We start from the raw sequence: 14,752 nt of genomic DNA, 5'->3' as shown, positions 1-14,752 counted from the left end.
CAATAAAATAAAATATAGATGAATAATACCAGTTTTGGAGGGAAGAATGGCTAGACCATCCCTTCACAGTCTGTTTCCTGACAGGCCTTTTCCATGTGGTTGTCAGGGTGAAGCTAAAAGTGCTGTGTCTGCTCCACATCACACAGCATTTCTGGGACTGCCAGCTTTGGAACCTTGGTGTCTACTTCAGGGGTCATTAAGTCCACTGGCTGCCTGGTGGGCAACATAAATGAGTGGGGAAAGGGAACTCCTTTTAGACAGGGCAGCCCCTGCCCAGGGATGTAGGCCTAGTTTTACCTCCAGAGCCAGAAATCTGCCTTTTTTTTTTTTTTTTTTGGTACTAGGGATTGAACACATGGGTGCTTTACCACTGAGCTACATCCCCAGCCCTTTTATTTTTGAGTCAGGACCTCACTACATTGGTAAAACTGGCCTTGAACTTGGGATCCTCTGGCCTCAGGAGTTCAAGTCACTGGTATTACAGGTGTGTGTCACCACCCAGAAAAATCTACATTTTTATGTTAATTTTTGATTTTTTAAATGTTGGCAGCAGACCAAACAGCTGCAGGTTATGTCTGACACATAGGCCTCCCACTTTGCAGTCTGTGATCTGGACACTGGACAATAAGAAGAGCTGACCAGGTCCCTTAAATACCCTCAGCTAATCTTCTGAGCCACCTTACTGGAGAGCAGACCTGAGAACTGTAGAAGGTGGCCAGCATTCCTGCTTGCTTCCTACTCCGCTGAGGAGAGGAGAGGAAGAAGCAAAGAAAATGAGAGCATGTTACTGGAAGCAAAAGTGGCCTTCAGGTAGCCCCAGACAAGTCAAAGATGAGACCACTCCAGTGGCTCAAGAAGGGAAAAGGATTTATTAGACCATCTCCAGGACAGGGACCCAGGGCAGTGGCTGGGTTCAGTGTTCTTACACTCAGGAGGGTGGGGCTGGGGGGGTGGGGAGGCAGCAGTGAAGATGCACCTGCCTTCTCTCCTGATCAAAACAGCTTTGTGCTCACAGAAACCATCTCCTCCTCTTGCAAGGAAGACACAGGGCTCTGGATGCAAACCTAGGAGGGTGGGAATGGCTTTTCTTACTCTTCATCAGTCTGTTCTCAGCCAAACTTGGCCATAAAAGTAACTGGGGCCTGGCTACTCCCACTCCTTGACACTTCCAGGGGATTTTACCTTTATAAACAAGACAAATCAAAGCAGCATTAATTTAGGGAAACAAAAATAAAGAAGACATGGAGGGTCAGGAAAAGGAACTGGTCAGCATCCAGAAGAGAGAACTAGGAAGAACCAGTATCCACTGTGTGCCAGACCGCAGCGGAGCGTCATCTGCTGTGGAGGCCTTTTTCTTCCTGCTCCCTGGCTGGCGGCCAGACAGCAGAGGAGACACTGTGGTGACTTTAGGACGAGCCCTGGAGCCCTGTCTGGCCACCAGTGTAGGGAGTACCGTAGATGTGCCCCAATCAACCTCCCACCTTCACCTTCACCCATGTGAAGAAGCTTTTAACTCTCCTGTCCAAAGTCCTCTGAGAATTTCTTCACTTTCAGGAGGTCATCTGCATTCACTGTGGGCCGGGTGGTGGCCAAAGACCGGAGCATGTCCGACTGTAAAGACAAGAGCATACTGCTGAGAAGCAGCCAGGCTCCAGATGCTAGGCCTCCCTCCTTGCACAGCTATGCCATCTAGGGTAGCAAGGTCATTGCCCAGTGCAGAACTCCCTACAGTTGCTAAACTAGAATCAGCCTGTGACAGGCAGCATAGTGAGGCAGCACATATCATTTCCAGAGGTCTGATCTGAATGAATCAAGGCTCCATCCTATCATAACTCCCATTTTTTAATTTTTTGCCCATCACACCAGGATAGAATGAGCACTGCGACTGGCAAGACTAGGAAATGGATAGGGCCACACTACCTGGGTGAGAGGCTGCCTCTGCCTCTGCCACTGCATTAAATGAAACCTTGCTCACATACTTTTTCTGGTTTCTTCTGGACCAATTAAGTCAAACCTCTGGGATGATAGTTACATTATCTAAACTTTACTCTTTCTACTAAAGTATATAAACTTTATATACTTTAGTAGGATATATAGCCTCTGCTCCCCTTGAGTCACAGCAAGATCCTCAGCAACCCAAAGCTACAAAGGTCACCGTTTCAGAGGAGCCATGATAGCTCAGGCTACGGACGGAAAGAAGTTCATTTTTCTTCTTGGACCCAGGCCCCTAATTTTCTGGGCTCTATAAGTCCCCTCTCCCAGTTGTTTACTTACCATGGAAACCACAGGCTCTAAGAGTTTGTCACTAGGAACCTCCATCCAAGTCATCTCTATGGCCCCTGGGTCCCCTGGAGAGCATGGGGTCAGGAGGTCATCAATCACAATGCTAGGGTTGGTGCGGGAAGGACCACAGACCTGAAACCAAGCAGGAGTTTGACAGGCTGGTATAGCTGTTCTTCACTGTTAAGGGACAGTAGAAACACCTCAGATTTCTAAAGATGTCCTAAAGAAAGGGAATGGATGGTTTTCTAGGTCATCAGGATCACAAGAATTCTCCTTCAGAATTCCTGGGCTGGCTGGGCATGGTGGGGTATGCCTGTAATCCCACAACTTGGGAGTCTGAGGCAAGAGGACTGAGTTCAAAGCCAGTCTCAGCAATTTAGTAAGCATCTTAGTGACACCCTGTCTCAAAATAAAAAGTGCTGGGGTTGTGGCTAAATGGTTAAGCACCTCTGGGTTCAATTTCTGGTACTAAACCAAACAAAAATTCCTAGGCTAGCAGGGTAGAGTGGCTACATGCCTATAATACCAGCTACTCAGGAGGCTGAGGCAGGAAGATCTCAAGTTCTAGGTCAGCCTGGGCAACTTAGTGAAACCCTTTCTCAAAATCAAAGAATATAAAGGGCTAACTGGGCCGAACATGGTGGCAAAAGCTTGTAATCCCAGTGACTCAGGAGGCTGAGACAGGAGGATCACGAGTTCAAAGCCAGCCTCAGAAAAAGTGAGGCACTAAGCAAATCAGTGAGACCCTGTCTCTAAATAAAATACAAAATAGGGCTGGAGATGTAGCTCAGTGGTTAAGTGCCCCTGCATTCAATCCCCAGTACCCCCCAACACCCTCCAAAAAAGGGCTAGCTGGTTATGGTGGCACATGCCTGTAATCACAGTGGCTTGGGAGGCTGAGGCAGGAGGATTGCAAGTTCAAACTCAGCCTCAGCAACTTAGCGAGGCCCTCAGCAACTCAGTGAGACCCTATCTCTAAATAAAGATATAAAATAGGGCTGGGGATGTGGCTCAGTGGTTAAGTACCCTTGGGTTCAATCTTTGGCATACACACACACACACATATACACACACAAAATGGCTGAGAATGTAGCCAGTGGAAAGCGTCTCTGGGTTCAATCACCAGCACTGTAAACAAACAAAAAAGCTCCTGTACTGAGTGGTCAAAGTGGCTCAGTCTGATTTCAGAGTCCCGATGACAGCATGCTCTGCCAGCCACTGACCTCCAGATTCTCAAATAATAGCCCCAAATGTCTCACCTTCCTTATTAGTACCACTAAATTTCATCAAAAATGCAGTAGCAATAAAAATGGTTTTTTTTCCATAATGCTAAGTGAAGACAGCCAATCCCAAAAAACCCAATGCCAAATGTTTTCTTTGATATAAAGAGGCTGATTCATAGTGGGATAGGGAGCGGGAGCATGGGAGGAATAGTCGAACTCTAGATAGGGCAGAGGGGACATGGGGAAATTAACGATGGTGCAATGTGATGATCATTACTATCCAAAGTACGTGTATGAATTGGTGTGAATATACTATGTATACCAACCAGAAATATGAAAAATTGTGCTCTATATATGTAATAAGAATTATAATGCATTCTGCTGTCATATATAAATTTTTAAAAATTACATAAAAAATGTTTTTTTCCCACTTAAGTATATGCCCTAGCAAAACATCCCTCAAATATCCTAAGGCTCTTTCCCTCACCTTCAATTCTTGATTCAAATGTCACCCACCTGTTGCCTGGCCTTTAATAGTGCATCCTGCCTGCATCCTAAACCTCTGGTACTCCTGGTCTACCTTACCCTGCTTAGCTCTTCCTCATTACCTGTTAAGGAACTGACTTTTATCTTGTTTATTAAGGTCTACCCCCACATGAATGAAGGCTACTAGAGAGAAGGGAGTTTCATCTGTTATGATCACTAATGACTTCTCAGCACCTAGGACCGTCAGGCACACAGGACCCACAGCAGACACTCAACAAAGATCTGTTGAAGGAGACCATGGGTCCTCTTTATAATTAGTAATTGTCAAGCATTTACTTGGCATCTACTCTCACACAACACAGTGCATCTTGGGGAGGCTGCAGAGCTGTGGAAACAGTGGCCCATCTTTTGGCTCCTCACAATCAAGAGACAATCATGCTTAGGCAAGGGCTTCAGAGATGGGAGGGCAGGTGTAGTCCTGCCTCCTGGAACTAGTGGGCACACCCAACTCTTTCCCTTAGTTCTCCAAGAAATTGAGAGTGTGTCCTCTGAGCAGCCAGGGAGCAGGGAAAAAAAACAGATACCCCTTGGAGATACTGCCTAAGCCTTCTGATTTTGTGTGTGTGTGTCTGGTACTAGGGATTGAGGCCAGGGATGTTCTACCTCTGAGCTACATTCCCAATCCTTTTTATTCTTTGAGACAGGGTCTCACTTATTTGCCAGTTCTGGCCTCAGACTTGCAATCCCCCTGCCTTGGCTTCCCGAGTTACCCAGCCACCACTCACCTTCTTGAAGTGTGTTGCTGACTGCACTTTCCTGACAGGCTGCATAAGGGAGTCCCTCACAATGATGCTGATGTCTGCACCTGAGTAGCCTTCTGTCTTCCGGGCCAGCTCATGGATGTTGGCATCTGTGAGGTTGTGTGGAGTGCTCCCAAGATGCAATCGGAACATCTGGGCACGGGCAGCTTCTTCTGGCAGTGGGATATAAATGCGCTTTTCAAACCTAAAGAGCCAAGTACAGAGCAAGAAATGAAAGCTGATCACAGAATGGAGTTAGAAGAAGGCACAGCATGGACAGCAAAAGAGATGCATTTTTAGGCCAGCAATGCTGGCACCATAGCCCACAAGAATCTGGCTTCATAAGGGCTCTGCTCCAATCAGACCAGGGAGGACACCGGAGAATAAGATAAGGGCACGCTTATAGGCTACCAGTGGCCTGAGGAAGATGTTAGCCCCAAGCCTGTCCTGTGGGAGACTCACCTCCTTCTAATAGCTGAATCCAACACCCAGGGGATGTTTGTGGCACCGAGAACCAGAGTCCCATCATTGTTATTCCCCACCCCTGTGGAGAAAGGGAGACAGAGATGTGGACTATGAAGACACCTGCAAGGGTCAGTCAGAACCACTGGGACAGATCTCAGGGGCTTTGTGAATCATCACCTGAAGCCATCCCTGTGCCACCACTGGCAGGGTCCCAGTTGAAATTAAAGCACTCTGATCTGGCTTTGCTGCGATTAAGAGACCTAAAGCACAATCTGCCACAGGAAGGGCAGAATAGCGGGGTGGCATTGGTCTCAACAGCTTCTCTATGGTGAAAACTCATTTGAGGACTGAGGATATGATGCCAAGGAGCACTTTTCCTCCACTCCAAGGACAATCACCCAGCTACAGCTAAATCTGGAGTCCTGAACTGACTTTAGGTGGAGTGATGACCCAGGGGCAACCAGACTAGTACGCACCCTGCATTTGGACCAAGAACTCTGTTTTGATCCTTCGGGCAGCCTCGCTCTCATTTTCATTCCGGGACCCACAGAGAGAATCCACCTCATCGATGAAGATGATGGAGGGCTTGTGTTGCCTGGCTAGCTCAAAGAGATTCTTGACTAGCCTGTAAGGGTAAAAAAGGGGTTAGGATCTGGATGCTCCCAGACATGCCCACCCAGGGTTCCAGTTGCCACTTCTCCTGCCTTTCCTGTGAGGAGACTGAAAATTGATGTCAGGGAGAATGGTGGTGACAAATTCTTTGGCAATAGTGCACCAAAGAAGAACATGCCTCAACACCAGCTTCAGACCCTGGGGCCCAAGCATTAGCTCTGAATTTAGGACAAGTCATTTCTCTTGCCCTAAGCCTCAGTTTCATCATCTGCAAAATAGGAATCAGTGTGGGGAATAAGCTAAATCCTCTGACAGGGGATGGTCAGCTATACTCATCATGGTTAGTTCCATTCCCTTTGCTTCTTGAGTCCTTCATTGCTTCCAAGTTCTCTTCTAGTTACCTACAGGATGGTGTCCCAACCAATAAGCGGGCAAGATTTCACTCTCCTGGCTATTCTCCCTGAATATTAAACAGCAGCTCCTCCGGGAGATGACTCCAAGGGGCAGAGAAGCTGGACCAGCACAGCTGCCAGGGCTGCCAGGAGAGTGCAGCCCGATGGCTGACTTACTTCTCACTCTCCCCCAACCACTTAGACATCAAATCTGAGGAGGACACAGAGAAGAAGGTAGAGTTGTTGGCCTCTGTTGCCACAGCCTTGGCCAGATAGGATTTCCCTGTGCCAGGGGGTCCAAAAAGCAGTATCCCTCGCCAAGGGGTACGCTTGCCTGCAATAGAGAATAACTGAAGTAAGCCTCCTGATTGGGGAATGGGAACAGAACAGACAAACAAACAAAAAGAACAGAGGGCCTTTAGACACTGTCAGTAAGAGGTCCTAGAAAACAAATGATTCCAGGAACAAAGGTGTCTAAGGAATTAAGCACCTACTGGAAGCCTAGCCCTTGTTTTCTGTTTTTGTTTTTTGTGAGGCTAGGGATTGAACCAGGGCCTCGCCCATGCTTATGCTCTATCACTGAGCTACACCCCCCAATGCTCTAGCTCTTGTTAATGATCCTCATTGTTCTTGCCAAATGACACTGGCTGGCACTGGTTCCTAACTCTGACTACCTACTAAAATGGGTCAACTAAAGTTTTAGTCACAGGGTTGTTTTTGATGCCACAGTAGATAACTGGTGAGCAGGCCTTGGGGCTTCTCCTTATAGAGCACATGGCAAGTCCAGGCCTGGTCCTCTTGGGCTAAGGAAGCAGATACCATCTGTTCCAGGACATTTCAGAGGGGAAGCTCCAAGCTGGCTCCCTCAGAAGCCTGATATTTTTACACCCAAGCTTCAGGTGGCTCAACTCTTTACCTGTGAACAAGTGTGGGAATTTAATTGGCAAAATGACAGCTTCTTTGAGAGCCTCCTTGGCCCCCTCCAGCCCAGCCACGTCATTCCATCGTATGTTGGGTTTCTCCATCACAACAGCACCTGCACAGGGAAGCAGAACCAGAGTCTAGCCTATGAGCATGAGCTAAGCCAACAGCAGACCCACGCCACATTCCCTCCCATTGCCACAAGGCTTCAGGCCTCTTACCCATCAGTTGTTCTTGCAATTTCTTTTTCTCTGGATTATCCCCTTCACTGTCACTATCACTGCTAGGAAAGGAAACAGAAGATCACAAGCTGGCCCTTTACCCTGGGAGCAGGGAGACCCTCAGAGTGAGGCCACAGTGCTGTGGGTAAGGAATGCCTCTTCCTTAACACCAGTAAGGGACCTTGAAACACCAGGGCCACAGGCTGTCCTACAAGAAACACTCCAATAACCCATCCTCATTTCTTCATTAAGGGAATAAGGATAGAGATATCTGGCCTCTCCTGAGGGTTGGTAAGGGAAATGTGCTTTGGTTAAATTTAAAGAGCAGTCAGTCAAGCCAATGTAGCTTTCAGGTCCCTTTCCTATGGACTTGGACCTTGGTCATGGCAGTGACCCCAAAACAGTTCCAAGGACAGAAAGGAGGTAAAGTTTAAATCAAAAGATGAATATGCTCTCATCCCAAGAGTCAGCTCCTATCCTATCATTTATCTGTCATTTACAACTCTTCTATCCCTTTTGGAGACCCTTAGCCTTCTGGTTCTTCTTTGGTATGCTTCTGGTTCTGGGGAACCAGACCACAGGCATGGACTCTCTGCCCAGGAGAGCATCTCACTTCTGATGAGGTAGCTGACACAGTCACCTATTTCCTACCCCATGACTCTGTAGCCCCAAGGGCCCTCCCTAACTCCAGACACCACTGTGTTTGTGCTCAGCTGACTGGCATCACCATGGTAGGTGAACCCCAGACATGAGATGAGAGGCCACAGAGAGACCACTCGCTGTGAGAGGAGAAACAGAAGCCTTGGATGGGGAGTCCAGACTCTAATCATGTTCTAGCTCAGTGACCTTAGCTAATCTCAGCCTCTCCGTTTTTTGCTGCTTGACCTGTCAGATGAAGATAATGGTTCTCTGTGATAATAGCAGCTTACTATGCACCAAACTCCCATCTAGGGCTTTACCCATATCATCTCCTCTGCTCCTATGGCCATACTAGAAGCAGAGTTCTATCATTTTCCCCTTATGAAATGAGACTAGAGGCATAGAAGTTAAGATCACATGGCAAGACAGTGGAAAAGCCAGGGTTCTATCCTGAGAGTTGAGCTGCAAAGGCCAAGGTTCATCACCCCATGCCATGCCCCTTATCTCTGTATGACTTTTCTATACAGATCCAATAACATAACAGATAGTATTCTGCAAAGTCTTAATGAAAGCAGCTGTTGGCATTATTATTATGAGTGGAAATCCCCATGAGAAGGATGCCAATGCAGTCCAAGGTAACATTAGCACCAAGAATAACAGTGACACATGAAGAAGGCACATGCACATGGGGGCTCCGTTCCACCAGGGCCAGCAGTGCGCTCCAGCACACTCACCCCTTGCCCTCACTTTGATTCTCTTTGACTGGCTTCTTGCCGTGTTTCTCTTTGTTTCGTAAATAATCCTTCAGCTTCTCTGCCCGGTCTAGGTACTGCACGCACTTGGCTCGAATGCTCTCCTTGGCCTTGTCACTGTGTGCCTCATCTGCAAAAGGGGAAGCAGAGAATGGCCCCCATGAGCTTTGTGTGCCTAACCTGCACTCAAGGAGCTCTGACGCTAGAGCGCGCCCTGATGTGACTCACACTTGATAGCGTGGAGGAAGTACTCCACAGCATGCTGGTAGAGCCGGAGTGCCTCCTCGTAGTTCTTGGCTTTATCCTCTTCTGTGGCTTTTGTCACCAGATCAATGGCTTTCTGGAAAAACAAGGCAAATAGCTCAGGCTGTTTCCCAGGAGATCCAGAAAGCCCCTGGGGTCACAAGCAGCAGAATGAGATATGAGGAGAGATAGTGCCAGATCTGTGGATTTATTGATTGCAGTCCATTATATTGCCCTGTTTTTCTCACATCAACTTGGTCCTTAAAGGAAGAAAAGACAAATCAGGTCTTGGCTGGAGATGTAACAGTGGTAGAGTGCTTGCTTGCCTAGCATGCGGGAGCTCCTGGGTGTGATCTCTGGTACTGCCAAAACAACAACAAAACAATGTCCCTCTTCACAGGGAGTTCATGGTAATTCAAAATAATATCTTGTCCAGTTCTCTGGAACGCAACAAGTGAAAAGCTGACCTAATAGCTGGGGCTTGGGTTTCAAGGAAGAAAACCAGACTAAGCCAGGGCATGGTGGTGCACACCTGTAATCCCAGCAGCTTGGGAGGCTGAGGCAGGAGAATGGCAAGTTCAAAGCCAGCCTCAGCCTCAGCAATGGAGAGGCACTAAGCAACTCAGTGAGACCCTGTCTCTAAATAAAATACAAAATAGGGCTGGGAAGGTGGCTCAGTGGTTGAGTGCCCCTAGTTCAATCCCCAGTACCCCCCCCAAAAAAAAACCAACAAACTAAAAACAGACTAAGTGAGGGGAAACACCAGAAGCAATTGGTTGCTATGTTGCTCAACAAGGAGGTCAGACACTGCACTGGGCCTTGGGGTTCAAAAGATCCAGCCAGGGAGCAAAGTCTTTCACTAAACCAAGAGAAGGGCTTATGGACACCTCTACATCTTTCTACTGGCCCACCTCAGCTTGCTTCCCTCAGCTGAAAAGAGAAGACAGTTTTCTTGAACTGTTTGAGGATGACACTGGGGAGGGGATGCTTGGCCACATGGCTACATATAATACCAGTAGCTCCAGGAAGGAAAATGCTTGCTTACCCCAGAGATGACATGTGCTGCTAGTTGAGGGAAACTCTCCTTTGGAACTTCTAAGAACTCTGTGAATAATGTCTTTGCGAGTCATCTAAGTCTTGCACATCCCTGGATTGGCTGAACTGGAAACTGGAAGCACCTACACATCCAGTTTTAGAAACCACAGCTTTCCCAACCCACAAGCCTGACCAGAAATCTTTATCTGGTACAGCTCTAGTAGCTAGGCAGGCAGATTCCACTGCAGACCTAGTTCCAGCCACAGCAAACAATAATCCTTGACCAACTCTGGCAGGGTTGTAGTCAGAACACGACTTCAGTAAGAAGTCTCTGAAAGAAAGGCACAAAGAGAGCTCTACAAGACTGACAGGTAAAACAGGCCAGACATCCCTTTCCAGGTGTCAATTTCAGATAGTTTAAGAAAACTGACTTTTCTTTTTGGCTGAGAGAAGCAAGATGAGATGGGCCAGTAGGAGGATGTAGAGGGTCCTTACTAGACTGAAAAGACATGAAAAGTGAAGAATGTTGGCTTTGTTCCTTCCTCTGCCTACTTTCAGAGGATGCCTAGGAGTCCTGCACTTTTATGCACAATCAGCCAACACACAAATTCTACCTGTCTATTCTCCTTTAGATAAGGCATGGAAACAATATTCCTGTCCTGGTGGCTTCTCCAGAACAAACACCTCAGTTCCTAGTATTTTTTTTCACTCTGTACTACTCCTTGCTTGGGTCTGTCCTTTTGAAGTGGGGGCTCTGAAAAAGCTCAAGATATGCTCTGCTCCATGGGGTGGGAGGGCGCTCATCCCAGATGTCCTTGTAGACATTCTTATTAATGCACTGAAGTGCATTAGATTTCTCGGGCAACCAATACTGTTTTTCACATTCAGGATGTAGTTTTAATGAAAAACAGCTTTGCATAACAGGAGGGTAAGGTGACAAAGCTGCCAGTCCTGCCACATCTCTAGTAACAGGTATGGCAAAGAATGAGAATGAAGGAGAAAAGTGACAAAGGTGTGCTAACAGAAGAGCAGGAAAACTTTTTCTGTAAAGAATCAAAGAACAAATATTTTAGAATTTGCCAGCCATACAATCTCTACTCAACTATTCAACTCTGCCTTTGTGGCATAAAAGCAGCCATGATAATATGTAAACGAATGAACTGGGATGTGTTCCAATAAAACTTTATTTATAGGCTCTGAAATTTGAATTTCAAATTATTTTCATATGTCATAAAATTATTTTTTCCAGCAATTTAAAAAATGTAAAAGCCTATGGCATTATGTTAAGCCAAAGAAGGCAGCCACATGTTGTATGATTCCATTTAGATAAAATGCCCAGAGTTGGCAAATCTATAGAGAAAGAGAATGGATTAATAGTTGCCTGAGAGGGGCAGAAGGCATGGGGATTCTTTCTGGAGTGATGAAAATGTTCTAAAAAGTGAGGGGTGATGGTTGCACAACTGTGATTTTACTAGAAATGTTGGGTGATATCTTTAGATGAGTAAACTGTATTGCATTTGAGATGAGTTATATAGATCCCTGTAACAACCTCTTGAGTTTCTGCTGGTCAATGGTGGGTTCTGGCTTTGGACTCCATCTAATTCCTAGCCTAGTACCCAATTTATTCCATGCCCGTCCCTCCACCTAGGGTAACCATCCCTCCTCCACCACCAACTATCTGAATGCTACTTATCCTTTGATGCTCTGGCCAAATGCCCCCTTTTCCACTAAGTCTTGTCTGATTCTCCCAAGTGTTTTTCTGCCATTGCTTACTGAGCACTTCCAATGTACACGACCTACAGTAAAAATGCTTTACTTGAATTATTAAACCTAGAGGCATCTCACAACAACCCGATGCTACACTGCCCCATTTTACAGATGTGCAAATCAGAGATTCCAAGATCAAAAGCATAGCCCAAGGTCACATGCTAGTGCGTGGCAGAGCTGGATTCACACCTGGTCTAAGGCCTGAGCATGTGTTTATGTTTTCTGACAGCACCAGGAGGATGGGCCCGTCATTCATCCAAGAGGCGCGACCCAGCACCACCTTGTAAGATCCAGAAAACGAATGAAGGGTCTCTGGGTGAGAAGAGGGGGTCGCAACAAGGAAAGGAGCGTGGCTTGTTCGCAGAGGGCCGAGGAGCTGCTAGGGCCTAGGGCAGAAGGGAGTGAGCATCTCTCCCTGAACGACCAGAAGGGACGGGGCCGAGCTTGCCAAGGAGGCGCTCCGGGGCCCAAGAGCAGTTGTACAGCGGCGGTTTGGGGCGCCGGCTGCAAGTAGTGGCCTCCCGGCTCCGCCAGCAGGGCAAGGGCCGGGGACTGGGATGTGGAGACCTCCCTCTGCTCCCAGCGCGTGAAAAGAGAAACAGCGGAGACTGGCCGCGGTGGTCAGGCTGGACAGCGAGGCCGGGGCTCGGAGGTGGTCGCCCGCCTGCCGGCTCCAAGGCCCGCAGGCCCCGCTGCACCGCCTTCGGCCTCCGCAGCCGGCCGGGCCGCGCCGAGGTACCTGGAGGGTTGACGTTGTCATTTCATCTCCTGGGTCCGCCCCACACCCCGCGGCGCTGCTTGCGACCTCGGTCCGACCCCGGGGAGCCGAGGTGCTGGGTCCGGCGCGGGGAGCCGGGCGGGTCGGCGCTGGGCGCAGGGAGGGCGGTCGCTCTCAGCAGGAGCCTAGTCTGAGGGCTAGCGAGCCTTGCGGCCCAGAGCGGTCGGGCCAGAGCCGCGCGGCTGCCTCCAAGCGGCCACGGCCGGCACTGCAGGCACAGCTCCCGCGTTGGACCGGCTGCAGGGCTCAGGCAGGGGCGTGACCAGGGCCGGGGCGGGGCAAGAAAGTAAGGGGGTGGGCCTGGCGGGACCTGGGTGAGGGGCGGGGCCGGGGTAGAACCCGGAAATCCGCGACCCCTTTCCAAAAATAGCGCCAGTAAGACACTTTTATTCTCACAGTAAAAGTAACTTACCAGAACTGATGTTTCCTATGTTTAATAGGGCATGGTAATTAATATTTACCCTGACTGACTTAGGGGAAATGTATGACCTAACTAGGTACAGAGAGCCACACACCTTTTGGAGGCTCGGTTTCTGATAACTGTTATCCCGGTGATTGTCTAAAGCTGGTTCTATTGTCTTTTAAAGTACTAATCCTACTTTTCTCCATCGGAAGATGATTTTCTTTAATCTCCGATTCTGGGGCTTTACCTAGGTGAACTTCATTCAGCACCGCAGATCTTTCGCTTATGTTTATTTATTATTTAGTAGGGAACTACTGTGTGCTGAGTTCTTTGCTAGTATCTAGGGCTACAGCAATGATCACAACAGTTCTAGGGGAGTCTGCAGTCTGAGAAAGGTAGTTTATCAGGAGGTAATAAGCGTATTGAGGCTGATGTGTAAAGGCACATGTACTATGTGAACTCTAACAGGTATTTTACTCAAAATAGGGCTCAGGGAAGGGTCCAACTTAAGTGGAAGTTTGAGGGATAAAGGAAAATACATTCTAGGTTGGTAAAACAGACTAAACAGCCTGTGCAAAGGCTCCATGAGAAACTGGAAGATACTGATAGCTAGAGGGGAGAGTCAAGGTGTACCATGAACAGTTCTTGGGGAGGTGAACCAGGGCAAGGACATTGGCTGTGGTAAAGATTTTGGATTGTATCTTTGTTTTTGTGCTTTTTGTTTTTTTTCCCCCATTTGATTATTTATTTATTTATTTTTGGTACCCAGGGGGCCTTTACCACTTAATCACATCCCCAGCTCTTTTATAATATTTTGTTTAGAGACAGGGTCTTGCTGAGTTGCTTAGGCCCTCACTAAATTGCTGAGGCTGGCTTTGAACTCAGGATCCTCTTACCTCAGCCTCCTGAGGATTACAGGTGAGTGCCACCATGCCCAACCCTTTTTTTCCATTTTAGCCCTGTTATAGAAAACAGATTGCAGGAATGGGATGGCTATTGCAGTGTGAAATGGTTGTAGTACAGAAGAGAAGGAGGGAGGGACATGTGGAGGGCTATAGAGAGAAGCAAACAGAATGACAGGTTTTGGAAGTGAGTTGGATATGGGGTATGAGGAGGGGCAGGAGAGGAAAAGATGACTCTGGCTTCAGCACCTGGACTGCTGATGCTACTGAGTTCGGGAATAATGGACAATACAGATTTGGGTGTCAGGAAGTGAGGAAGATCATGAGTTTGAGGTGCCTTTGAAAGATCCCTGGATGAGGGGTAAGACCTCACATCTGGAGTTATCTAAGCATAGGTGGGAATGGAAGCTGTGGGAGCTTCTAGGGAGTATAGAGTATAATAAGGAAAGCCTAGAACAGAGAGCTTTAAGGTTTGTTGACCAAGACTTGAGACCACAAGCCTGCAAAAGCAGCTCAGAAAGAGCTGGAGTTAGGACAGCCAGAAGAGTGTCTTGAAAGCCAGGGAGGAATGTCTCAAGGGGTAGAGTGCCGCAGTCCGTCTGGGCACAAATCACGAGCCACTCAAGCAGGAACAAACTTTATTTCCGAACTCGTGCGAAGGCCACCCACGAGGCCCTTCCAGGCACATCACATACACCCCGAACTCCCTCCACCTGAACTTCACCAACCAACCCAAACTCTCCAGGAATCCGCGGGAGAACTCCAAAGTAGCGGGTGCCTGAGGCGGACAGCAGGGTTCTATATACAATTGAATACACAGTCTGTTTCAA

General features: G+C 47.9%; 1 protein-coding gene across 4 annotated transcripts; it reads right to left on the bottom strand.

Annotated features, from left to right (window-relative positions):
* Positions 1 to 850: 850 nt before the first annotated feature.
* Positions 851 to 12,786, bottom strand: Vps4a (vacuolar protein sorting 4 homolog A). 4 transcript variants are annotated; one of them, XM_078032593.1, is made up of 12 exons: positions 12,579 to 12,783; positions 9,023 to 9,134; positions 8,777 to 8,924; positions 7,404 to 7,465; positions 7,178 to 7,297; positions 6,439 to 6,595; positions 5,734 to 5,882; positions 5,255 to 5,336; positions 4,778 to 4,997; positions 2,275 to 2,415; positions 1,488 to 1,611; positions 851 to 1,064 (listed from the first exon to the last, which is right to left on the bottom strand). In XM_078032593.1, the coding sequence occupies exons 1-11, from the start codon at positions 12,597 to 12,599 to the stop codon at positions 1,510 to 1,512; spliced, it is 1,314 nt and encodes a 437-aa protein (XP_077888719.1). In that variant the 5' UTR covers positions 12,600 to 12,783; the 3' UTR covers positions 851 to 1,064; positions 1,488 to 1,509. The 4 variants fall into 4 exon arrangements, 3 of the variants coding, with proteins under 3 accessions (XP_077888719.1, XP_021577371.1, XP_005318422.1); XR_005731210.2 differs by having other exon boundaries at positions 851 to 1,611; positions 2,275 to 2,503; positions 12,579 to 12,786; XM_021721696.3 differs by having other exon boundaries at positions 851 to 1,611; positions 7,404 to 7,462; positions 12,579 to 12,784.
* Positions 12,787 to 14,752: the final 1,966 nt, after the last annotated feature.

Source organism: Ictidomys tridecemlineatus, chromosome 15 (assembly GCF_052094955.1).
Source record: "Ictidomys tridecemlineatus isolate mIctTri1 chromosome 15, mIctTri1.hap1, whole genome shotgun sequence".
NCBI lineage: Eukaryota > Metazoa > Chordata > Mammalia > Rodentia > Sciuridae > Ictidomys > Ictidomys tridecemlineatus.
Note: the sequence above shows the minus strand (reverse complement) of the source record. Positions and strands in the feature narration are given on the sequence as shown.